This window comes from Hyperoodon ampullatus (assembly GCF_949752795.1).
Source record: "Hyperoodon ampullatus genome assembly, chromosome: 4".
In the NCBI taxonomy this organism is placed as follows: domain Eukaryota; kingdom Metazoa; phylum Chordata; class Mammalia; order Artiodactyla; family Ziphiidae; genus Hyperoodon; species Hyperoodon ampullatus.
Genome location: NC_136917.1, coordinates 76,214,211 through 76,241,436, shown reverse-complemented (window position 1 = coordinate 76,241,436; position 27,226 = coordinate 76,214,211). Strand labels below are relative to the sequence as shown.

At 38.9% G+C, this 27,226-nt stretch overlaps 1 protein-coding gene and 1 pseudogene across 2 annotated transcripts; both read left to right on the top strand.

Annotated features, from left to right (window-relative positions):
- Nucleotides 1–3,291: 3,291 nt before the first annotated feature.
- On the top strand, nucleotides 3,292–3,744 carry LOC307052755 (ADP-ribosylation factor-like protein 1; the record flags this gene model as incomplete). The annotated part of the gene is made up of 1 exon (XM_079703872.1): nucleotides 3,292–3,744. The coding sequence occupies one exon, from the start codon at nucleotides 3,292–3,294 to the stop codon at nucleotides 3,742–3,744; it is 453 nt and encodes a 150-aa protein (XP_079559998.1).
- A 6,204-nt stretch (nucleotides 3,745–9,948) lies between these two features.
- LOC307051246 (diphosphoinositol polyphosphate phosphohydrolase 2-like) lies at nucleotides 9,949–10,562 on the top strand (annotated as a pseudogene). Its single transcript has one exon. The product of its transcript is annotated as a diphosphoinositol polyphosphate phosphohydrolase 2-like (transcript).
- Nucleotides 10,563–27,226: the final 16,664 nt, after the last annotated feature.

Genomic DNA, 27,226 nt, shown 5'->3' with positions numbered 1-27,226 from the left:
TTGCTGATCCTGCCATCAAACTGGAGGTGGTGATATTGGTGGGGATATTAGTGAATGGGATTTTGCTTTTACATTTTATAATGAAAGGTGTCCAAGTTTGGAAGATCTGCCTAATTCTATGAACAAATATTTTCCAAATAATCAATGCACAGTTATTCATGAGTAAAATATCAAAGTGCAAGACAGACCAGTGGATTTTAATGAAACTGGGCAATAATAGTTCATTGGCATGGTTGCATATTGCATATTACCACTAACCTGTAAGAGTATACTATTACTAGCTGAGTTTTAGCATAATATCAAAGAACAGTATTCTCAATTATATAAAAAGGATATTAGAATCATCTTCCCTTGTTCAATTATATATCTTTGTGAGGCAGGATTTTCTTTGCATACTTTAATCAAAACAACATTCTGCAACAGATTAAATGCAGAGTAGATATGAGAAGCCAGATATGTTCTATTGTCAGACATTAAAGAGATTTGCAAAATTATAAAACAATGATACTTTGATTTCTTTTTAATGGGGCTATTTTCTGTAAACATATTTTTATGTTAACAATGCAGTGGATTTTTATTGTTATTTGTAAGTGAATTTCAAATATAAATTTCTGTTTCAAATTTATAACACAAACATATTGATCAATATAACACAAATAAACAAAAGCTCTTTGTGGTCCTTACTTACTTTTAAGACCATAAAGGCGTCCTGAGATCAAAAATGTTTGAGAACCACTGATCAAGAAAAAAGTTATTGATTCTTCAGGACCTGGCTCAAATCTCAGTCTTAAAACCCCTTTTCCCTAGCTCCCCAGCCACTCACTCCCTGTTCTTTGTTTGTATAGCATTTGTATAAATGTTCCTTTGAATGTCTATATATTTTATGTGAGAGAGAGAGACAAAGACAGAGACAGGCAGACAGACACATATACAGGTGGAATTAAGTGATAGCCCTTTGCATAAAGTGGAAACAATGGTACATTTATGGACAAAGACAAAGGAGTCAGCAAAAAAGGAAAAGAAAAATTAAAAGAAAAATACAGAACAATTACACAAAAGCATTTGTTAGATTTTAAGAATACTGGTTATGAGGAAGAACCAAGGTAAAAGAATTAACCTTAGAAAGGACTGCAGGACTGCATTTTTCTGTCTACAACTGCAGTTTTCTATCTACATTGAGAGAGGTTAAAATTTAGTATTGGTGAAATAGAAACTAAGAACGATGAGAGATATCATGTTGAATGACCTCATCTGGTCAAAAAAAGAGGAAATACCATCATCAACTGAAAGCTAAAAGGAGAGGAGAATTTGACATCATGGCCATCGTGGCCATCTTGGCCACAAGGTAGTGCTAGGAAACAAACGGAGATGAATAGAAAGCCTTGCTGCACATGAGAGGGGGTGTGGCCATGATTAGATAGCTCAGATGTTTATTAGAACCTCTCCAACCTTTCACTGACTTTCTCTTATACAGCAGGATAGAGAAAGCTACTTAGAGTCAAAGTAAAGTTCAGTGAAAAGGGAGCTAGTGAGCAGCTTGGGCAGGCATGGAACTGTGTAATCAGGAGCTCCAGAGAGGCTTTGTTTGTTTGCTTTATTTGGCACATTTAATTGTATGTTAAGCATAAGGCCAATTATATGAATAACTTACTCTGGCACATAATTGGAGTATATTATAATTTTTGATGTCTGGATAATGTCTAATTTTTTTTTTTTTTTTTTTTTTTTTTTTTTGTGGTATGCGGGCCTCTCACTGTTGTGGCCTCTCCCGTTGCGGAGCACAGGCTCCGGATGCGCAGGCTCAGCAGCCATGGCTCACGGGCCCAGCCGCTCCGCGGCATATGGGATCCTCCCAGACCGGGGCACGAACCCGTATCCCCTGCATCGGCAGGCGGACTCTCAACCACTGCGCCACCAGGGAGGCCCGGATAATGTCTAATTTAATTAAGAATAATGAGCAAGTTTACTAATTATGGCTCTAATTATAATTCTTTTATGAGAATAAGGAGACCTTAAGGTAAAACATACCCTATGCCTTACTTTCAGAAAACACTATTTGAGACTAGCATCTTATGAAAAATTTTTATCAGCAATCACCCTTAAGTGGCATTGATGGGGGTACAGCAGTTAATCTATATAAGGTATAGTCTTTTATAATAATTATAAACTGGATCTCATAAATAAATTACCATATTGTTTTGGCTTATTTGGAGAATTAACCACTGTTTGGTTTCAATCTTGTTATCCAAAAAAGTGTTAACGTATAGATTTGTGTATTTCCACCAAAAAAGAGTTTTGATTCCTCTTCTAATTAGCTGTTACATCCTCCAGTGAGCATGCCTTAATTTCCGAAGGCTAGCTAGATGCCTTTCTATTGGGTTCCCGTAACACACTATGCCAACCTCTCTCTTGGGATGTATCATATGGTATCATAAGCACTCATTCACTTGTCTGCATCTCTCAGATAAAAATTTCCTTAGGGCAAGATAGGTATTTTATTTGTTATATCATCCTCAGAGCCAGGCACAGTACCTGGCAAATACTATATAATAAGTATTTTAAATAAAATTGAACAAAAAAAATAGGAAAAATGAAGTACTAAAACAAGTCACAATAGGTTTAATATAAGTTGCTCTTTTCAAGCTAAATAAAGGGGCAAGATGACACACAGGGACAGATTTCAGCACTTATGTTTGCAGGTACACACCTTGTAGCTCTTTCTTGAGTGGCTGCAGGAGATTTTGAATTAAGGATTACACGGATGGCCAATATATCTATGTTCTATTATTATTTAAGCACCTGGCATTATATGTTTTCTAAGGCACACATTTTTACATAAATATTTGAAATACTTTGGGTCAACTTCATTCTAATTGGGAACACTCTACTATCCAGAGAATGCATAAAACCTCAGTAAACTATCTATCATGCACGTCTCTTTGGATATTTATTTAAATTAGAAAAATTATTCACCAGTTCTGTCTTAGAAACTTTCAGATATTTATAGGTAATTTTAAATGATCTTTTTGGATATAAAATACATGTAGTTAGCATTATTCAAAGGTTATAGAAGAATGTACAGGCGGTGGCCCCTTGCTTCCTCCCCGGCCGGGAGGTCCGACGTGGAAGCTGCTGGCTGGCCAAGCTTCCAAGGAAACCCCCTGGGAACCAGAGCCCAAGCCGGAGCCAGAGCTCAGGCCTAGGTGAGGGGAGGTGGCGCCTAGATTAGGCCTTGCTGCCGAGGCTGGGGCAAGTCTCTGATGGTCGATGAGGGAGGGCAGGCAGTTCATCATGGGTGGCTTTTTCTCAAGCATTTTTTCCAGTCTGTTTGGAACCCAGGAATTGAAGATTTTAATTTTGGGATTATATGGGGCAGGAAAAACTACAATTTTGTACAGATTACAGGTTGGAGAAGTCGTTACTACTATTCCTACTGTTGGATTTAGTGTTGAGATGGTAACATACAAGAACCTAAAATTCCAAGTCTGGGATTTAGGAGGACAGACAAGTGTCAGACCATACTGGAGATGTTATTATTCAAACACAAATGCAGTCATTTATGTAGTAGACAGTTGTGATCGAGAGCAAATTGGCATTTCTAAATCAGACTTAGTTGCCATGTTGGAGGAAGAAGAGCTGAGAAAAGCCATTTTAGTGGTGTTTGCAAATAAGCAGGACATGGAACAGGCCATGACTCCCTCGGCGATGGCAAATTCACTTGGGTTACCTGCCTTGAAGGACTGAAAATGGCAAATATTCAAAACTTTAGCAACCAAAGTCACTGGCCTTGATGAGGCAATGGAATGGTTAGTTGAAACATTAAAGAGCAGACAGTAATTCAGTCACTTCTGCTCCTCTGAAACGAAGACCACAGCACATGTCCCTTTGGAAATAGTTAAAGTGTGCTTGACACTACTAAATGTTAAAACTGTATGATTGTCAGCATATACCAAACTGACTGCAACATTTGTAATAAATATTGAAAAGTATTTGGTTGGAAAAAAAGAATGTACATAATAAAGCCTCCTTCCTCCTTCCATTGCCCAGCTACATAGCTCTATACCCTCAAAGCAAACACTGATGAAAATTTTATAGATCATTTGTAAAATGGGAAATTAGGTAAAATGGTTTTAAAATAAATTTTTTTCTCCTCACATATTCTTATTGCATACACCTGGTCAAGGCTATCTCACCTTTTAGATCTCATTTGAAAAGGGACAAACTGAAGAACCTTCCTGACTCTTCATTTTGGTTTAACTTTCTCTTGCTTTTGATCCCATAATATCAGATAATTTATCTTTTATAATATATATCATACCCACAATTTATTATACAATATCTGTCTTTCCCACTGGACTATAATTTTTATACAAGATAGGAAAAGTATATCATATTAACAGGTATGCTCTTACCCTTAAACAGTGCCTTGCACAAGTGTGATACATAATGAAGTCTTAGTGAATGAGTGTGAAATGAATCAGTGTGGGTTAATCTATGAGTCCAGTCCAAAAAACAGAAACCATACTAGGTCTTTTAAGCAGACGGAATAAAATTCAGGGAATTGTTTACATGGATGATAGAAGAGCTGGTGAATCAATCATGGATAATTAGGCAAACCAGAGATTGAAAACATCTAGGAGCCTGACTAGCCTAGACAAGAAGGGACAGAAGGAGGAAGTAGTGATGGAACCACAGAATGCGTTTGGGGACTCAGTAGAGCATAGATCCTTCTGTCTCAGTGCAGAAAGAATTAAGCGAGAGGCAGAGTGACAGCTAAGGAACGAGTTCATTAGTATAGAACGCTTGTGAGAGATACAACTGGCAGGCAAGGGAATGCCACCCTGAGAACTTAGTGAGCTACATTTTTACAATCAAAGGAAAAAGACCATCTTCTTCCTCATTTTTTTTTTTTTTTCCAGTAGGCGGGCCTCTCACTGTTGTGGCCTCTCCCATTGCAGAGCACAGGCTCCGGACACGCAGGCTCAGCGGCCATGGCTCACGGGCCCAGCCACTCCGCGGCATGTGGGAACTTCCCAGACCGGGGCACGAACCCGTGTCCCCTGCATCGGCAGGTGGACTCTCAACCACTGCGCCACCAGGGAAGCCCTTCTTCCTCATTTTGAGTAGATATCAAACTTCCATCTCTAGCTTCTCCTCCACATGGGGTGGGGGAGTTTTCTTTTTCTTACATGGTCGAACTGGGACTGTCATGGCACTATGGAAATGAGCAAAAAGGCAGTAACATATACTAAAATATGGTAAATCATCTCAGGTTTCAGTATAATGCCACCTTTCCCCTATATTCCTGCTCTTAGTACGTGCAGAAAAAGCCACTTTTCAAGGATCATTAACTTACTGACTTCAATGGGCAGGATGTGGACCATTCCACCACTGTTTTATTGTTTTGGGGTATGTCTCATGCTTCTATTGCATAGTTTTGTTGCTAAGTAAGCCCACTTGGTTTTGTTGTTAAGCAGGCCTACTTTCTTGTGTAATCATTAATTTATGAGGTCTCCCATACTTTGGTCTCTAGTTATGATCCCTTAGTGGGATTAACTATTGAATATTTAATCACCTACTTTGTCCCTTTACTCTGTCCCTATCAGTGATACCAGATCTAGAAGTTGGGCTACTCAAAGAGCTAGAACTTTGGCTCTCAGCAGTTGGATCTCAGAAGGAGGGGTTTTTGTTCTGCATGAGCTGAGAAGATGCAGCCACAGCCAAAGATATTCCCGCAGAGTCTAAGAGAGGAAGAAATACTCTGGTTTCTCTATTGCTCTCACCTTCCCGTTTTCACCATTGCTTAAACCTGTCCAGAAGCCAGTTGGCAAGAGAGACCAGCTGGCAGGAAAATGGTGTTCCCTGTGATGTAGAACAGAGTGGGAGAAAGGGCAGGAAAAGAAAGAGTAGAGTAACAAATACCCAGTACAATTGACCCTATAAACCACCTGGCAGGCTGACTTCTGGGGGGAGCCAGCCTGTGACCAGCAGAACACAAAATAATAATTCAGTGTAGATGAATTCAGTGTAGATGTCTTTTCTGGCATTACTTTTTCAAGACAGTAAAGAGCAACATATTTCTTTGACAAAATGCAAGTATTATACAGGGTTTAAGTCAACACATATTCATAAGATGCTACTGGGTTGGTATATAGGAAGACGTATATTGAGTAATTAGTAAAATGAATTATGTCCATAGACAAAAAGAGAATCATGGTGAGAGTAATTAGTTCTGACATGTAGACTACGTAAGGCTGTTAGAAGCACAAAGAATAGAATAGCAAAATTATTTTACATACTTTTGTGGGAAACATTTATAGCTTCTGGGACATAAAAATGTGTGATCATAAACGATCTTGTGTTTTTCTGACAGCAAATTTATGGTCCAAGTAATAGGTTTCAACCATCAGAGAAAACATTCCAGACCATTTCTTTTTTTTTCATTGTTTCATTATTGAAGAGCTGACAGGAAAATGAGAAAAACAATTAGTCAATTACATAAATATAGAAGGTTTTCAATAAATATACTCTATCTCTAGAATTAAGAAAATATTATTAGGTTATGGAGGATGTAGCCCAACTGTTGGTGAAAAAATTATGTGTTTGTGTGTCTGTAATATTGGTAGTGGAAGGAATCCAGGGCAAGAAGCAAAAAACACAGATGATGAGTTATTTCTGTCTCCTGGTGGAATCTCATGAAAAAAGTAATGCAAAAAAGTGAATTATTTGAACTTACACTATCCAGATAATCTAGTGGTATACTTTAAAGTTTCTGGGCACTCGATGAGAGCTCATTAAGTAAATGATTGATTGAATATATGGAATAATACAGGTGGAAAATTTATTAGAGACCATAAAGTAAAATTTCCTCATTATACAGATGAAAAATTGAGACCAAGAAAGGACAGAAACTTTCAAGTTTGCAGATATATGACAGATAATAGAGTTCCTATTTCTTGATTCAAAGACTAGCAGTTAAGAATACTCACTTTGCAGTCGGTCACACTTGGGATTGATTTACAACTTTGTTACTTCTTGTGTGACTATATGCAATTAAGTTCTTTTTGCCTCAGTGTTCTCATCTGTACAGTTGGTCCTCCACATCCATGATTCCTCATCCACGGATCCAATCAACCAAAGATCCAAAATATTCCAAAAAAATTCCAGAAAGTTATAAAAAGCAAAACTTGAATTTGCCACATACTAGCAACTACTTATCATACATAGCATTTACATTGTATTTACAGCTAATGACATAGCATTTACATTGTATTTACAGCTAATTACATAGAATTTACATTGTATTAGGTATTAAAAATAATCTAAAGATGATTTAAATTACGGGAGGATATGTATTGGTTATATGCAAATACTATTCCATTTTATATGAGGGACTTGAGTATATTTGGATTTTGGTATCCACAGATAAATAGTCCCCTGCAGATACCAAGGGATGACTATAGTGTTAACTTTAGCTACATTTTCCCAAAGGACAGACACGTTCACGCTCACCAGATGCACTGGGAGAATTCCTTAGGGATGTGGTCAGCAACACTCCACCCTCTCAGTGAGAATCTGTCCAATGTGTCTCCTCAAGTCTTCCATTTTATAGAACTATCCCGAAGGCTAGAGGGGTCCAACAATATATAATTTTACAAAAATATGCTGAAGATTGGTCTAAAAAATAGAATATTCTGGGTTGCTCAGGGAAGGGGTAGCAGGAGGGCAATTTCTAGGTCAGAAAGGAGGAAGGTGATTGCTACTAGGAAAAATTTTATGGAAAAGCGTAGGCGGGCGGATCCTATAGGGTCAAATCCGCATTCGTAGGGGCTTGTTTTTTCTGCGTGTTGAGTTGAGGAAGTCAGAAGGCGATAAGTACGAGTAATGAGGCTAGTATTGTGTTTGTTAATAGGGTCAGTATTAGGCTTATTGTTCTTTTTCAGAGTGTACCGAAACTAGCTGATTGGAAGTCAGTCGTACTAATTAATACTGAAAAGACTATGAACCTCATCAATAGATAGATACGTAAAGAAATAGTCATACAACATCTACAAAATGTCTGTATCAAGCAGCAGCTTCGAAGCTGAAGTGGTTGTTGGATGTGAAGTGGAATTTTAATTGGCATAGGAAAAAAACAGCAACGAAAGTAGAAACAATAATTACACGTAGTCCATGGAATCCTGTGGCTATGAAGAAAGTTGATCCGTAGACTCCATCTGAGATCGTAAATGGGTCTTTGTAATACTGTGATGCTGTAGGAGTGTAAAATAAACACCAAGGGCGATTGTAATAAAGAGGGCTTGAAGTATGTGCTTACGATTTCCTTCTGTAAGGCTGTGATGGGCTCAGGTAATGGATACACCAGAGGCCAATAGCATGGAAGTGTTGAGGAGTAGTACTTCTAGGAGGTTTAAGGGGTGAATGCCTGTTGGTGGCCAGCACCCGCCTAATTCAGGGGTAGGAGGCTCAAAAACAGCTGGTAAAAAATAGACTTCTGATACGATAAATAAGATTATTCCATATGGAAGTCCCTTTTGGACGGTTGGTGTGTGGTGGCCTTGGAAAGTGCTTTCTCCAATGACGTCTTGTCATCACTGATATTGTTAGAATATTAGTTAGTAGGCCCAGTATTAGTAGAACTATTGAGTTGAAGTGGAATCACATGATTAGGCCTGATGTTATAAGAGCTGAAAGAGCTCCTGGAAGGGGCCAAGGACTAGGATTTACTATGTGGTATATGTGGGTTTGGTGGGTCATTATGTGTTGTCATGCAGGTATAAGCTTACTAAGAGGGTGAATACATAGGCTTGAATTGTAGTGACAGCAAATTTGAGGATAGTGAGTAGGGCAAGAATGATAAATGTAATGAGAGCCATGAATGTGCTGGTGCTTATTAGCACTAGGGTTGTGTCTCCAACTAGATGTATTAGTAAGTGGCCTGCTGTAATACTGGCTGTTAGTCGCACAGCCAGTGCTACTGGTTGGATGAATAGGCTGATAGTTTCGCTAATTACTAGCATACGAATAAGGAGGGTGAGTGTGCCTTGTTGTAAGAAGTGGGCTAGGGATGCTTTTGTTTTATTACGGAAACCTCTAATGACGGCCCTGGCTCATAGGGGGATGGCTATTCCCACATCCATTGAGAGCTGTGTGGTGGGCGAAAATGAGCGGGGCAGTAGTCCGAGGAGATTGGCTGACCCAATAAATAGAATGTGTGATATTAGTATTAGTGAACAAGTTTGTCCTTTATGATTATGGATACCTATTATTTGTTTTGATATGAGTTGAATTAGCCATTGTTGAAGGGAAATTATGTGATTATTAATTAGTCGTTTTGATGTTGGAAATAAAATACTTGGGAATATAATGATTAGAATGACTACGGGGGAGCCTATTATTATTGGGGTTACGAAAGGGGCAAATAGATTTTCATTCATACTGTTTCTCAAAGGGTAGGTTGTTTTTGCACTTTAGTGAGTTGATTTTGGGTTGGGGTAGTAGATGTGTTTTGAGATTTTTAGTTGAAATATAATAAATAATGTTAGAAATATAGATGAAATAGTAATAAATAATAGTAATATAGTAATAGTAATATTATTACTAGGACAGGTAAGGATAGTAGAAGCAATGCTGCTGTGGTTAGTACTGATCATACGAATAGTGGTGTTTGGTACTGGGTTATAGCGGGTGGTTTTATGTTCATGATTGTTAGTGACAAAATTAACAGCCCCGAGAATTGAGGATACACCAGCTAAATGTAGAGAAAAAAATAGTAAGGTCAGCTGAAGCTCCTGCATGTGCTGAGTTGGGTTGGACCCGGCCTCGCTGCCTTTCCCCGCGCCGCTGCCTCGCTTTCTTGCGCCCGGACTCGCCCTCGCTCCCACTCCCCGGCGGGGTGGCGGCGGCTGGGGCCACGCGGAGGCAGCCGGACAAGAGCCCGCCTCTGTGATGAAGTTCAAGCCCTACCAGACGCGGACCTATGACCGCGAGGGCTTCAAGAAGCGGGCTGCGTGCCTGTGCTTCCGAAGCGAGCAGGAGGACGAGGTGCTGTTGGTAAGCAGCAGTGGGTACCCAGACCAATGGATTGTTCCAGGAGAAGGAATGGAGCCTGAGGAGGAGCCCGGTGGTACTGCCGTGAGGGAGGTTTATGAAGAGGCTGGAATCAAAGGAAAATTGGGCAGACTCCTGGGCATATTTGAGAACCAAGACCGAAAGCACAGACATATGTTTATGTTCTCACTGTCACTGAAATACTAGAAGCCTGGGAAGATTCTGTTAATATAGGAAGAAAGAGAGAGTGGTTCAAAGTAGAAGATGCCATCAAAGTTCTCCAGTGTCATAAGCCTGTACATGCCGAGTATCTGGAAAAACTAAAGCTGGGTTGTTCTCCAGCCAATGGAAATTCCACAGTCCCTTCCTTTCCAGATAGCCACACCGTGTTTGTAACTGCTGCACAAACCTCTGGGCTGCAATCTAGTGTAAGACAGAGAGAACTGGAAGGACCTCTTCCACCATGTGCAATCTCGTGGGCAGAGGCTTTATTATCCTTGGCATACCTCTGAATGACACTTGCAAACTGTCTGAATTTGCCATGCAGGATTTTCAAACAATTTGCATGTTTTTCAGATGCTTTCAAATCTTCTTTAAAAAAAAAAAGTGCAAAATATTTTAACACGCCAAAGCCACGTGGAATTTTTTTTAGATGCCTTAACTGTGCCCCCAGCCCACCCATCTTGTTATTTTGGTTGGCATTTTCGCAGCATTTTTTTCTCAGTTTTTTGTCCATTTGATGTCAGTCTGTGGTTTTTGTCAGATCAGCTTATTCGTGGGTATATTTTCCCCTTAAATTGTTTTCTCATTCACAGTATTAACATATTCAACAAATCCTTCTGTTGTGGGAATTTATGACAATAATTCTTGATATTAAAGTAGTCCATCAACCCCAAAACTTGTTTCATAGGATCACAATTTTGATTCATAGATTCCAGATTTCAGACTATTTCTATATGGCCCTATTTTCAGGAATTTGTCAACACATTTGTCTCAATTTTCATAACTGGTATTATGTCCCTAACTACCTGATATGGCCAGTTCCCCTAAAACTCAATAGTTCTTTAACACAGAGTTTAACTCTATAGAGCTGGTGATTGTTAGGCAGGTACAGTAAGCAAAATGCATGTAGTACATAACATCTTATCATGAAAACTGTATTCATGGAATTTGAGTTAACATGCTCCATTGCCAATTCCCTTCATCCATAATCTCTCTTTACACAGAATACATGAGAACCATATTTCCCTCAGTGTAAATTGCTTTTACAAACATATTTCCAGGGGCTTCCCTGGTGGCGCAGTGGTTGAGAGTCCGCCTGCCGATGCAGGGGACACAGGTTTGTGCCCCGGTCCGGGAAGATCCCACGTGCCGCAGAACGGCTGGGCCCGTGAGCCATGGCCGCTGAGCCTGCGCATCCGGAGCCTGTGTTCTGCAACGGGAGAGGCCACAACAGTGAGAGGCCCGCGTACCGCAAAAAAACAAAAAACAAAAAAAACAACATATTTCCAGTTTTTTAATTTAGTGACATCTCTTCCGTTAAACTTTCTGGTTACCACCTTAAATGCCAGTCAGTGCTGACTACCTCACAATTGAGTGAAATGGCCTTCTTGTTCAGCTATTACAGACCTAGATTGTTAAGGCACCTTGGAACATCTCATCTTTTACAGCTGGTCAGTAGGTACTATTTATCGTATAACTAAATATTGGGGCACTGGAACATACCTGAACTAAGAATTACTTTGTCATACACTTGTCCTTATATTCACTTAAATCCAAGAATCCCATTTAAAACACATAAATAGATGGGATTGTCTGAAACACCTGTACTTCCCTGACCAAGTCAGAAATGAGGTGGGGCAAGTGAAAGATGATTCCATATGTAGACATTAGTTAGCTTCTTGTAAATAATTGTAACTGGTGGAATATAAAGTAGAAAATAAGCATAGTTATACATTTGTTCTATAAATTGTTAACCTTTAAAAATATAATTGCTGCTAAAAATAGAGTGCTGTTACACTTAAGGAAAATTGGTGCCACTGTTTTGAAAATGATATCTTGTGCCATAAATGCAGCTGAACTAAATATAAATATTAGTTCACAAATTAATGCTGTCAAAGGAATGAGTAAAGTAGAAAAACTTTTAACCAATGACATTTCATTCTAATTTATGTAGTGTGATCAAACATTATCATCCAGAATTTTTATTTTTTTTTGTACAGAGGTTATGTATTCTGGGTGGTTTTTTTTAAAGGAAACATTTTAAAATTCCACAGATTGACACTTTGTATCAATCTTCAATGGACTAAGTTTTTTTCTCAGTAATCTCTGAAGTTTCTTTACATTATATACTTAACACAGCAGAGAAACTGGATTGTTTTTGTATATAAGACTGTGTCCACCTGAAATGTTATCAGAAGTACTGGGGGTGGGGGGGAGGGCTGGGTATCTTGTATATGATATTATTAGAGGTAATAATGCATGAACTTATTTTATAAACTCTTGGACTGTGTGTTTGACATGTTAAATATGTACAGTATTAATGTCAGCCATTTCTTAAAAGTGAGCCTATAAGTATTGTTGTATAATTTTCTTTGGTCAGAAACATTTGGACTAAGTGGTGCCACTGGGTCAGGATTTTCTTCAGTGCCATTTAGCAAACCACCTGTCTTTAGTCTATTCAACTAGCAAAAATCTGTATAATGCATCAGAATATTTCAGTCGTCACACTTTAAATTTCACATGAAGGGTTCTTCACTATTCTTTTGTAACCCAGCCTAGCAAAATTAGAGGAGATTTATTTCTGTTAAGAGGAAAAAAGCCTACATTTGCAGACTCAACAGTTGAATCTACTATAGATAACAAATAGTGTCTACTATCTCAACTCTTCAAAGTTTACAGAGTGTTGGGACTGTCATTTGTGCTTTCTGTGGGGTAGTTGGATAAAATTGGGCAGCTAAAATTTTTAGTTCCATGTGGCTCCTAAATTTTAAAAAGTTTGTAAATTGATTCACAAAGTAGCAACTATCTTGCGTGTTTGTTGTTGGGCTTTTGTTTGTTTGTTTGTAAACTGGCGAAATTTTCCAACCCGCATGCCATTCAGTTTTCTGTGAATCACACAGTTGTATAAAGCAGCAAAACTGAAGGGGGAATGATTGTGGTATACACTTTAAATTGCTTTGCATGGTCTCATTTGAGATAATTGGTGTAAGAACCTTGACATTTTTTATATTTGGAAACATCAAATAAAAAATGGGAATGAATTTTTTTTAACATAAAAAAAAAAACTAATTCAACTGCATTTAAAAAAAAATACTTATCCCCACCTAGGGTTGTGTTGCCCAATCTCTTTGATTTGCCTGATATTGCTTATGGAAGAAACAACTGATGCTACTTATACACATTAAATGTTTCTGAATATATCTCATTGCTTAGAAAACTAATCTAAACAAGGTGTGTATGACGGTAAATTTATTTGCACAATTTAAATGTGAGGGCTAAAGAAAGAACACCACCAGAAAAATTTGAAATTTTGTGTACCTGTAAAAACATTTGACCATATAAACTTGCTGAAATTCTACTGTATTTGACCTAATGTATAAGAAATTTATTAAATAAATTGGTTAGGGATGCATTCATATTGCAGGGTAGATGTGTGGATGGGAGAATGAGCCAACAGATACACACTCTGTTGTAAAAGACACACACACACACATTATTTTCCTGCAAAGGCTCTAGGATTAAGGTGGGGGACCCTAGGCCTCTCTTTGCTTAGACTGAAGGCCTTCCTACAACATTCTTTTTTTTTTTTTTTTTTTTTTTTTGCAGTACGCGGGCCTCTCACTGTTGTGGCCTCTCCCGTTGAGGAGCCCAGGCTCCGGACGCGCAGGCTCAGCGGCCATGGCTCACGGGCCCAGCCGCTCCGCGGCATGTGGGATCTTCCCGGAGCGGGGCACAAACCCACGTCCCCTGCATCGGCAGGCAGACTCTCAACCACTGCGCCACCAGGGAAGCCCACAACATTCTTTTATACTTTTACAAGTGGAGTCCTAACTTGTTGGCCAGCCATGCATGTGCAGACATGTTTGACTTCTAGTGTATGTAAGGCAGGGTCAGCTAAAACATGGTACTTTCACACTGGGTAATTTGAAAAGAGTTTAATAAAAGGACAGTCAGGAAAACTTTGCCTAGAGTGTAGTGAAACCAAGGAGTGGTGCAGAACCTCAGAAAAGTCTGAGGACTGAAGGGAAGAGGGAACAGAATAATATAAATAGAACCCAGGAAGGCCTTTGTCAAGGGCTGTGGCTAAGGGACACAGCCAATCCTACAGGAAATATGCCAGACAAGGAAATAGCTTTCCTCTAGTCTCGATTACCTGAACCAATCTGGAAGGTAGAGACCAAAGGAGCTCAAGGATGTAGTCCTCACAGGTGATCTCCTGTACAGAGATCACTGCAAACAATAGGGACAGTGTGTCTGGTTTTCTTTATTCAAACTCTTGCTCTGATGACTCCCCCATCAGGTTCCGTTCATTTACCCTTTCAGCCCCCACCTGCCATCAGGTACACATCTTGTGTCTGCAGAATCACTTCAGTAGAAAATGCTATGGGAGCCCCATTTTAACTTCATAACTTTAACAGGGTAATCCTTACAAAATTGACTAAAAAAATATTTGAATGTATATCATATAGCAAAATCAAAAGAATAATATTAAATTAATTTTATAATATGCAATTTATCGCTGGATTTAGTGAAACATGATCCATCAAAATGTGTTTAAGGTTAGAAACATATATGTTGTCAGATAAACAAGAAATAGCTTACACTCCTACTATAATCAATGTTGCATAAGTTATTGATTTTTATACTGCAACTCCTAAAACAATAAAAGTCCTGGGTAAGGAGCAGATTGAATCCAACAGTCACATTATTGCAGAATTCGATACATAGTCTAGATTTCACATTGGTTCCAATCATCAAGTCACCTGGCTATAAATTACCTGGCATTCAGCCTGTCAAAGAGAAGCTGCCTGAATTCCACCTTGTACTACAGTACGGCCCTGTGCCAGAGCAGTCTCAGTCACACTTTCTATTCATGGGCTGCTCTCCCCAACAGCTCAGAAATGTCAGCAATGTCACTGAGCTGCCAGTGTGTCAAAGGCATGGTGGAAAGTACACAGAAAAGCTTTCCCTGTTGTTTTCTTGGTTGTGTTAGTGTATTCTGAGCTCTTTTATGGCTCCAGATGGGCATCACTTGAACAACTGCTTTTCTTTTGTAAAACATTGCAATGCCCTTATGGCAGGGAAAGTCCCATTGTTACAGTACATACTGTTCTACTTCAGGATTATTAACCCAAACCTTTGAGGATTCAGTCTTAGGCTTAACAAATCTGAAAGAGCTACAGTCTTGGACATTTCTTGAATAAATCTTGGTCTGAATTTGAGAATGGGAGGTTTTCCTTCAGTATTTCAAAACTAATATAAACCTCTGAAACTTTCTCTCCTGTTCCCAAACAGCCTGTAGCAAATAAAGACAGGGGTTCAGTTATAGGCAGCTAAAAATAAGTAAGCAAATTCTACCCTTCACATTCCTGACCTGAAACAGAAAATGCACTATTTGGGAGACGGGGGATCAGGGCACACAAAGATAGCAAAGAGATGTGAAAGTTCACAGTATGAAACGGAAACAGTTGAGGAAGCATTGCATTGTAGGAGAAAGCTCAATGGGCAAGGGTGAGGACTTTGGGGTTCTGCTGCTGGTTATGTCCCACAACAGGTGTGTGTGGTCTTAAGTAACTCTCTTAGCCTTGGAAGCCTTATCTGCAAATTTAGGATAATAGTACTTCCCCGCTTTAGTTTTACTGGATTATCCTTAGATAAAGGAAGATGATGATGTAACATTGGGGCATGCTTGGAAAATAGTAAAGTTCTATACGAATATAGCAGGAACAAAAATAACAAAAGAAAATTTGTCATATGGAAAAGTATATCAGCATAAAAATACTACTGAAACATACACAATCCCTGGTAAAGTTCTCCTATACAGAATAATCCAGCTATACAGAATCAATTCCTAGGGAAAGCAAAACATGATCAAGAGTAATCACTAGAAACATTTAAAATAGATCTTACTAAGTTGGGTTCCATGAAATTCTTTAAGCAGAATACTTAGAAGTGTTATGTTAAAAGAAGGAAGGAAGGAAAGGCAGGAAGGCGGGAAGGGTGGAAGGAAGGAAGAAAGGAAAGGAAAGGAGGAGACATAGAAGGAGATTTGGAGATTTCATGGTCAAATGGAACAAGTTTGGAAACTGAAATTAAACAGGTATGATTTTTCAGATGTTAACATACTGATATTTAACCTCAACATTATGTAGGAGGGGTCCATAGTATGCAGTGTTTCCTTTTTTTTAATTGAAACTGCTGAGACATATTTGAAAAATGCTGTTCTAGAGGGATTTACTTAATCAAGCAATTCTGGAAAGCAGCCAAATCCTGGAACAGCAGAGGTAGCACGTTCCTTGAAGCACAGTGAACTATAATCAAAACAAACACAAAAAAGAATAACAATGACTAACATTTATTCAGTAATTTACAGATTACAAAACATTTCCACCTAATTATCTCTCTTCATTCTCACTCTACATTTTCGAAATAGGTATTGTATCCACTTTTGTAGATAAAGAAGCAAATGGTGGTGGAGCTTCAGTGTCTGTGATCACATACTGGCGGCAGAACATGAGTTTCAAACCTAAGGTGTCTCACTTCGAATCCACCGACTTCCCACCAGAGCCCACTGCTTTATTGTTTAAAAAGAAGAGAGACAGTGAAGCACTTTGTTCTAGTTTTTTTAAAGTTCAAAATAGGGGATAAAGACTTTTCCTTCTGTTAGATACTACACACCTTTGGCATAGTGGTTTTTAAAGGGAACAGTACTACCTTGTAGGGGGCATTTTAGATGTCTGGACAGCTATTGTGACTGGCATTTACTGGAATGAGGGATATTAAATATCTGTGCTATGTGGGAAAGGGCTGAACCATTTTCAAATGTCCTGCTAAAATATTAGTTTAGCTAGTGCTAAACACACTGAAAATACAGTCTAGTAGTACTTTGTACATAGTACATTATATATGGTAAGACGAAAAAGTTTTTATAAAAATTATATGAAAAGCTAAATAAATAGGAGATGGTCATTATGATGGGATACTATAATAGAATAAAGACAATGTCTTAAAATTTATTAACACTAAGCATTTTTCCTCTCAATTATAACATTTACAAATACATACTGAGCTGAAATAGTTTCAATGAATTACAAGTTATTGAAAGAGAAAGACAGCTTGCAAGTATGTAAAAAGATATTAGAAAAGGAATTGACAGAATTAGAACAAATGTTTTTTAAGTAATTCACTTTTCTTTTTAAACATCTTTATTGGAGTATAATTGCTTTACGATGGCGTGTTACTTTCTGCTTTATAACAAAGTGAATCAGTTATACATATACATATGTCCCCATATCTCTTCCCTCTTGCGTCTCCCTCCCTCCCACCCTCCCTATCCCACTCCTCTAGGTGGTCACAAAGCACCAAGCTGATCTATCTGTGCTATGCGGCTGATTCCCACTAGCTATCTATTTTACGTTTGGTAGTGTATATATGTCCATGCTACTCTCTCATTTTGTCCCAGCTTACCCTTCCCAATCCCCATATCCTCAAGTCCATTCTCTAGTAGGACTGTATCTTTATTCCGGTCTTGCCCCTAGGTTCTTCATGACCATACTTTTTTTTTTTTTTTTTTTTTAGATTCCATATATATGTGTTAGCATACGGTATTTGTTTTTCTCTTTCTGACTTACTTCACTCTGTATGACAGACTCTAGGTCCATCCACCTCACTACAAATAACTCAATTTCGTTTCTTTTTATGGCTAAGTAATATTCCATTGTATATATGTGCCACATCTTCTTTATCCATTCATCTGTTGATGGACACTTAGGTTGCTTCTGTGTCCTGGCTATTGTACATAGAACTGCAATGAACATTGTGGTACATGACTCTTTTTGAATTATGGTTTTCTCAGGGTATATGCCCAGTACTGGGATTGCTGGGTCATATGGTAGTTCTATTTTCAGTTTTTTAAGGAACCTCCATAGTGGCTGTATCAATTTACATTCCCACCCACAGTGCAAGAGGGTTCCCTTTTCTCCACACCCTCTCCAGCATTTATTGTTTGTAGATTTTTTGATGATGGCCATTCTGACTGGTGTGAGATGATATCTCATTGTAGTTTTGATTTGCATTTCTCTAATGATTAATGGTGTTGAACATTCTTCCATGTGTTTGTTGGCAATCTGTATATCTTCTTTGGAGAGATGTCTATTTAGATCTTCTGCACATTTTTGGATTGGGTTGTTTATTTTCTTGATATTGAGCTTCATGAGCTGCTTGTAAATTTTGGAGATTAATCCTTTGTCAGTTGCTTCATTTGCAAATATTTTCTCCCATTCTGAGGGTTGTTTTTTCTTCTTGTTTATGGTTTCCTTTGCTGTGCAAAGGCGTTTAAGTTTCATTAGGTCCCATTTGTTTATTTTGTTTTTATTTCCATTTCTCTAGAGGTGGATCAAAAAGGATCTTGCTGTGATTTATGTCATAGAATATTCTGCTATGTTTTCCTCTAAGAGTTTTATAGTGTCTGGCCTTACATTTAGGTCTTTAATCCATTTTGAGTTTATTTTTGTGTATGGTGTTAGGGAGTGTTCTAATTTCATTCTTTTACATGTAGCTATCCAGTTTTCCCAGCATCACTTAATGAAGAGGCTGGCTTTTCTCCACTGTATATTCTTGCCTCCTTTATTAAAGATAAGGTGACCATATGTGTGTGGGTTAATCTCTGTGCTTTCTATCTTGTTCCATTGATCTATATTTCTGTTTTTGTGCCAGGACCATACTGTCTTGATTACTGTAGCTTTGTAGTATAGTCTGAAGTCAGGGAGCCTGATTCCTCCAGCTCCATTTCTCTTTCTCAAGATTGCTTCAGCTATTCAGGATCTTTTGTGTTTCCATACAAATTGTGAAATTTTTTGTTCTAGTTCTGTGAAAAATGCCAGTGGTAGTTTGATAGGGATTGCATTGAATCTGTAGATTGCTTTGGGTAGTAGAGTCATTTTCACAATGTTGATTCTTCCAACCCAAGAACATCCAACCCAAGAACATCTCTCCATCTATTTGTATCTTCTTTAATTTCTTTCATCAGTGTCTTATAATTTTCTGCATACAGGTCTTTTGTCTCCTTAAATAGGTTTATTCCTAGATATTGTATTCTTTTTGTTGGAATGGTAAATGGGAGTGTTTCCTTAATTTCTCTTTCAGATTTTTCATCATTAGTGTATAGGAATGCAAGAGATTTCTGTGCATTAATTTTTTATCCTGGTACTTTACCAAATTCATTGATTAGCTCTAGTAGTTTTCTGGTGGCATCTTTAGGATTCTCTGTGTATAGTATCATGTCATCTGCAAACAGTGACAGCTTTACTTCTTCTTTTCCCTTTTGGATTTCTTTTTCCTCTCTGATTGCTATGGCTAAAACTTCCAAAACTATGCTGAATAATATGGGTGAGAGTGGGCAACATTGTCTTGTTCCTGATCTTAGTGGAAATGGTTTCAGTTTTTCACCATTGAGGACGATGCTGGCTGTGGGTTTGTCATATATGGCCTTTATTATGTTGAGGAAAGTTCCCTCTATGCCTACTTTCTGGAAGGTTTTTATCATAAATGGGTGTTGAATTTTGTCGAAAGCTTTCTCTGCATCTATTGAGATGATCATATGGTTCTTCTCTTTCAATTTGCTAATATGGTGTATGACATTGATTGATTTGTGTATATTGAAGAATCCTTGCATTCCTGGGATAAACCCCTCTTGATTTTGGTGTATGATCCTTTAATGTGCTATTGGGTTCTGTTTGCTAGTATTTTGTTGAGGATTTTTACATCTATGTTCACCAGGGATATTGTCCTGTAGTTTTTTTCCTTTCTGTCATCTTTGACTGGTTTTGATGTCAGGGTGATAGTGGCCTCGTAGAATGAGTTTGGGAGTGTTCCTCCCTCTGCTATATTTTGGAAGAGTTTGAGAAGGACAGGTGTTAGCTCTTCTCTAAATGTTTTATAGAATTCGCCTGTGAAGGCATCTGGTCCTGGGCTTTCGTTTGTTGAAAGATTTTTACTCACAGTTTCAATTTCAGTGCTTGTGATTGGTCTGTTCATATTTTCTGTTTCTTCCTGGTTCAGTCTCGGAAGGTTGTGCATTTCTAAGAATTTGTCCATTTCTTCCAGGTTGTCCATTTTATTGGCATATAGTTGCTTGTAGTAATCTCTCATGATCCTTTGTATTTCTGCAGCGTCACTTGCTACTTCTCCTGTTTCATATCTAATTCTAGCTGTGGTGCACTAACCCCTTCAGGCTGTGTTCACGCAGCCAGTCCTCTCCCTGGGATCCGACTGAAGCCCGAGCCTCAGCTCCCAGCCCCGCCCTCCCTGGCAGGTGAGCAGACAAGCCTCTTGGGCTGGTGAATGCCTGTCGGCACTGATCCTCTGTGCGGGAATCTCTCCGCTTTGCCCTCCGTACCCCTGTTGCTGCGCTCTCCTCCGTGGCTCCGAAGCTTCCACCCTCCGCCACCCGCAGTCTCCGCCCGCGAAGGGACTTCCTAGTGTGTGGAAACCTTTCCTCCTTCACAGCTCCCTCCCACTGGTGCAGGTCCCTCCCCTATACTTTTGTCTCTGTTTTTTTTCTTTTTTTCTTTTGCCCTACCCAGGTACGTGGGGAGTTTCTTGCTTTTTGGGCGGTCTGAGGTCTTCTGCCAGCGTTCAGTAGGTGTTCTGTAGAGTTGTTCCACATGTAGATGTATTTCTGATTTATTTGTGGGGAGGAAGGTGATCTCCACGTCTTAGTCTTCTGCCATGTTGAAGCTCCCAAGTAATTCACTTAAAATAAAGAAAAATTTTATTTATTTATTTGTCTGCGCTGGGTCTTAGTTGCAGCATGCAGGATCTTTAGATGCAGCATGCAGAATCTTTTAGTTGTGGCATGCAGGATCTAGGTCCCTGACCAGGGATCAATCCCAAGACCCCTGCATTGGGAGTGCAGAGCCTTAGTCACTGGACCACCAGGGAAGTCCTGAACAAATATTATTAAAATAGCAGAGATATCAAGGTTTTGATCATTCCATTAATGAGAATTAATGAGAGATGGTTATAATATTTCATATGTGGCCACCCAACACATACGTATTAAATTTTAAAACAAAATAAGAAATCTGTGTTGTGAAAAGTTACATACTTATTTTTGTTGTATTGCCAAGTTAGCAGTTTTTCTATCTTATTCTGATACTGTCTTTGGCAGTCTCCTATACTAGTTTTCTAGAGTCTCTAGCATTAATGATTTCTTGTTCTAATTGTTGCTGTCTTTCAAAGGATATTATTAGCAAAATCTTTTAAAGTACTAGAGATTGGCTGTATGTCTCAAGATGTGGGGATGTTTTAAGGTAGGAGAAATCACTTTTATGATACCTCATTATTATATAATGCTTTCAAAAAGAATTTGTTTAGGGACAACTAACGTTCTCTTGACCTGTTTGTATCATTCAAGGGTCCACGTATGAAGGTCTGATTCTGGTCATTTGTTGATTCTATGATTTCCAGCTAATCTTGTAATTTCTCTGAACTCAGTGTATATATCAGTAAGTCTAAAATGTAATATTTGGATTATATGGCTTTTAAGTAATTTCCACTCCTGAAATACTAAGATTTTCTGAACTCTTGCTACAATTAGTGTTTTCCATTAGCATGCAAACATTTTCTTATTTTGTGATGTTGACTATTTTTATATGTGAAACTTTAGAGTGCTACTTGGTCTTTGAATGGTATATTATTTACATAAATAATTCAGTTCTCGTTAGGAGAATAGTGTATGGCCATTTGACTTCATACTATACGGTGTATGCACTCTGCTTCTTTTTCCTTCATTCCACCAAAATGCATCATTACCAGATTATGTATGCCTTTTAATTATATTTCAAAACATTAGAATGAACATTTGCAAATAACATATATTCAAAATCTTAAAATCATACTTGACTGCTTTCTTATTGATGTATTGAATTAGTTACCAGAGAATGTGTCTGATAACTCCTTATCATTCCTGAAAATTTATGGATTATTTCCAATTCAGGCTCACTACTCCTACTTAGTTTAAACCCCTAGGCTGTATGCAAATCCAAAGCAACCATCCTACCTGGGCAAAGTGCTCTCTCTCTCTCCCTAATCCTTTCTGTCCATTACGGAAGACTTTAATATTCAACTTTACACCTTGTGAATTATAAAATCTCAGAGGGCACTGCTCACATCTACACTCTGTGTACTAGCCACCCTCCAAGGCATATCTCAAACACTGTCTAAGAGATGTCACCACTTCATGTAATTTTAGAACTCCTCAGGTAGACAATACCTGTTTCAGGGAGCTCTGCCTGCCATAACAAAACACCATAGATTGAGTGGCTTAAAAAATAGGAATTCATCTCCTCACAGTTCTGGAGGCTGAGACGTCCAAGTTTAAGTTATCAGCAGATTTGTCTCCTGGTGAGAGTTCTCTTCCTGGCTTGCTCTTCCTCTTCTTCCTGTGTCCTCACATGGCCTTTCCTTGGTACTTGTACATGGAGAGAGAGAGAGAAAGAGAAATAGAGAAAGGTGAGGGTGGAGAGTGGGGAAAAGAGAAAATCTTTTCCTCTTCTTCTAAGACCACTAATCCTATCTTGATGTCCCATCCTCATGACCTCATCTAACCCTAACTGCTTCCCAAAGTCCCCATCTCCAAATATTGTAACATAGGGTTAGGGCTTGAACATATGAATTTTGAGGGGAAGTGAACATTCAGTCTACACCATTCTGCCCTTGGCCCCCCAAATCCATGTCCTTCTGACATGCAAAATATATCCATTTCATCCCAACAATCCCCAAAGTCTTAATTCATTCCACCATCAACTTTAAAATCTGAAGTCCAAAATCTCATCTAGGTATCATCTAAATCAGATATGGGTGAGACATGAGGTATAATTCTGTTACCAAAAGTGGGATTGGGCTGCTCGCCACTCTAAAGCCAATACTCAAGAGGCAAAGTTGGTGAAAAGGAAAGTTTGCTTTATTTCAGAGGCCAGCAACCGGAGGAGAGGGTGGACTTGTGTCAAAGGCCGACTCCACCCACTGACAATCAGTGGGCAAGAGCTTTTATAGGCAGAGGGAGGGGGCTACATGCAGAAGCAGCATAGTTGGCTCTGACAGTCATCTTGAAATTGGTCATGCAGTGGTCTGATCAATGTCATTTTGATTGTTTTAAGTACAGTTAATCTTCAGTTCCAGGGTCATTTTTTCCCATTTCTTTGAAGCTAGTTCTTGGAATTGTGGCAGTTTATGTCATGGCTACATTCTGGTCATCATGTAGTTAACTTCTTCCACCTGGTGGGGATTTCAGTATCTACAAGACAGCTCACAGGACATGGCTCAGTACATTATCTACAGCCCTTGAGGAGGAACTAAAGGTTCTTGACTTTGCTTATTGACTACACTCTAATTATTTTGACTGCTTTCCTTTGCTTCTGCATTTTCTCACTTCTCTGATTAAACTTATTCTTTGGTTAATGTTTTTCTACAGACAAAAGGCAGGCAGAGGACATGGTGGCTGGGGCAGCGGGTGGGGGAGTGAGACCATAGGGCCCTGCTCTGTTTCAATTCATCCTGAGGCAAAATTATTCTCTATATGTGAACCTGTGAAACCAGATAAGTTAATGTGTTTCCAAAATACAATGGTGGCATAGGATAGGCACTTCCATTCCAAAAGGGAGAAACAGGAAAGAAGGAAAGAGTGATGGATCCCCAGCAAGTCCAAAACCTGACAAGGTAAATTCCATCAGATCTTGGTGCTGGAAAATAATACTCTTTGGTTCAATGCTCTGCTCCACAGGCCCACGGTGGCATCAGTTCTGCCTTCAGGAACTGCTGAAGTGGTGATCCTCCCTCCGTGACTCTGATGCGTGGGGGTCATACCCCCAAGATCCTGGGTAACCCTGTCCCATAGCTTTGCAGGGTTGGCTCGTTCCCAAGTCTTTGGATGAAAGCCATCTGACCTGTTAAATCCATGGTGGTGGCCTTGATGATCTCTAAATGATCTCTGGGATCTTTCTTTCCAATTCTTGAAGGAGAGTACACATTTCCATCCTCACAGAATTATGATCCAGCTCTATAGAATCTAAGAAGTCTGACATCCTTCTTTCATTTTGTTCTATCTCTGTCCCCTTCAGCTCAAACTGGCTGTATTTCAGTTTCTATAGTATCTTTGATTGATAGTCCAGCCTCACCCTTGGTGTTCTCTTCTGAACATGATTTCTTATTTTTTTACAAAATAGTCAGACTGAGAATTTTCCAAATCTTTAAGTTCTGGTTCCTTTCTTGCTTAGCAATCCCTCCTTTAGTTCATCTTTCTTTTTTTCATTATGCTATAAGCAGTCAGGAGGAGCTAGACTGCTCCTTCAACATTTGCTTGGAAACCTCTTCAGTTAAATATCCAGTTTCATCACTCACAAGTTCTGTCTTCCATAAAACACTTGAACATTGACATACTTTAGCCAAGTACTTTGTCACTTTTTAATAAGGATAGCCTTTCTTCCAACTCCCAATAACATGTCCTTTTGTCTGTATGAGACATTACCAGAATGCCCCTTCATGTCCATATTTCTACAAACATCCTATTCATAAGTATTTGTGCACTCTCTAGGGAGATGGAGGCTTTCTCTCCAGATCGCCTCTTTTCTTTCTCAGCCCCCACAAGAATGGCCCAAATGTCCATAGTTCTAGCATGCACCTCAAAACTTTTTCAGCCTCTACCCATTACCCAGTTCCAAAGCTTCTTTCACATTTTTAGGTATATGTTACAGCAGCACTCCACTTCTCAGTACCAAAATCTATTTTAGAACTACCATGTAATCTAGCAATTGCACTTCTGGGTATATGTACATCCCAAGGAAGTGAAATTAGGATCTCAAAGAGCTATCTGTATCCTCATGTTCACTGAAGCATTATTCACAATAGGCAAGATATGGAAATAACCTAAGTGTTAGTCAATGGATGAATGGATAAAGAAGATGTGGTGTACATATACAATGAAATATTATTCAGCCATGATAAAGCAAGAAATCTTGCCATTTGTAACAGCATGGATGGAACTTGGGGGTATTTTGCTAAGTAGAATAAGTCAGGCAGAGGAAAACAACTACTGTATGATATCACTTACATGTGGAATCTAAAAAAGCTGAACTCTAGAAACAGAGAGTAGAATGGTGTTTACCAGAGGCTAGAGGGTAAGGAAAAGGGGAGATGTTAGTCATAGGGTGCAGACTTCCAGTTATAAGCTGGGGATCTCAAATATGGCATGGTGATTTTAGCTAATGATACTATAAAGTATAATTAAAATTTTCTAAGAGAATAGATCTTAAATGTTCTCACCACAAAAAAGAAATGGTAATTATGTGATGGGATGGAGATGTTAGCTAACGCTATGGTAGTAATCATTTTGCAACATATAAGTGTATCAAATCAACATATCTACATATAAAGCTTATAAAATATTATGTCAGTTATATCTCAGTGAAGTTAGAAAAACAAAACAAAACAGAGTTTATCTTAGCTTGGGCTTCCACACAAAAATATAGTAGACTGGGTGGATTCAACACTGTGATTTATTTTTCTCACAGTTTTGGAGTATAAGCATTACACAGAATGTTCTAGATTGTTTGCAGATTTGGGTCATTCCATCCCAGATGAGAAACTAAAACTGCACATTATCTAGCCGTACACAGTGGATAACATTGGTGACATCTTACAACTAGCAGGATTTGCCTTTACATTCCTGAAGGTCAAGGTGTTCCTTAAGCAGGGGGAGGGGTACAACCTCTGCCAAATTCTCTGTCCTTTCTGACTCTATTAGAAACAGTAATGATTCCTGGCCCACCCTTACTCATTTCCTTGGGAGAAAAATCCTGATACTTAACAAGGATAGGGATCTCCAAGTATCTATTAAAATTAATTGGGCTTATGAATGATTGATTAGGATTTTCAATTGTTTTGGTGTTAGCAGGGTTATTGGGTTCTACTAAATGATCAAGTATTCCTTGGTTGTAGCTGAATCACCTTCTATGGAAAGAGGCTGTTAGGCTGTTAAACTGTGCAGAATGGCAACTGGCCAAGTTTTAAGGCACCTCTTTGGCCAAGTCTGTAATGGTCCTCGAGTGTTGAAAGTCTCAGGTTATTTCTTCACTTGGTCCAGCATTTTGTAGCTGAGGGGTAGAATGAGATAGAGTACAATGAGATGTCAGGCATGGGTCCCAAGGTTTCAGGATAAGTGGAAACTCTTGAAAACTTGGGTGAATGGGAATAATTGTTTCAGCATTTTGCTTGCACACGTGGTGGGGCAGTTCAGCAGCTCTGGGCTGGGGAAGTCTTGAAAGGGGTTCCTGGACTCAATTCCAAGTTGTGTGTGTGTGTGTGTGTCTGTGTGTGTGTGTGTCTGTGTGTAGGCTTCCCCATGCCAACAAGCAATTCTCAGATACCAGCAGCATGTCTGAGGATTCAGCTCAATTCTGACACTATCTATGGGAAGATAGAATTTGATTCCACAAGTAAAGGGCTTAGTCCCACAACACCACTCTTTACTTCAAACACCAATCACAAGCCGAGGTTGTTGTCTGTACTTCTGACTGACTGGCTTTAAATCAGAGGTACCTACAACCCCCTCTTTGGGTTTGAAGAACTTGCTAGAACTGCTCACGGAACTCAGGAAAACCCATTACTCACTGGATTACTGATTTATTATAAAAGGATATTAAAGGGGACAAATCAACAGTGAGATGAAGAGATACATAGGGTGAGGTGCAGAACAGAGGAGTTTCTGTCCACATAAAGGTTGGGACCCAGTACGGTGACACTTGGAAGCATTCTTATTCCCCAACTTGAAAGCTCTCTGAAGAGGAGGGCCAGAAACTGTTCTTCTCGGTTTTTATGGAGGCTTCATTCCATAGTCATGGAATGACTATATAACTGGTCAGTGGTGATTGATTTAACCTCAAGCACCTCATCTCTT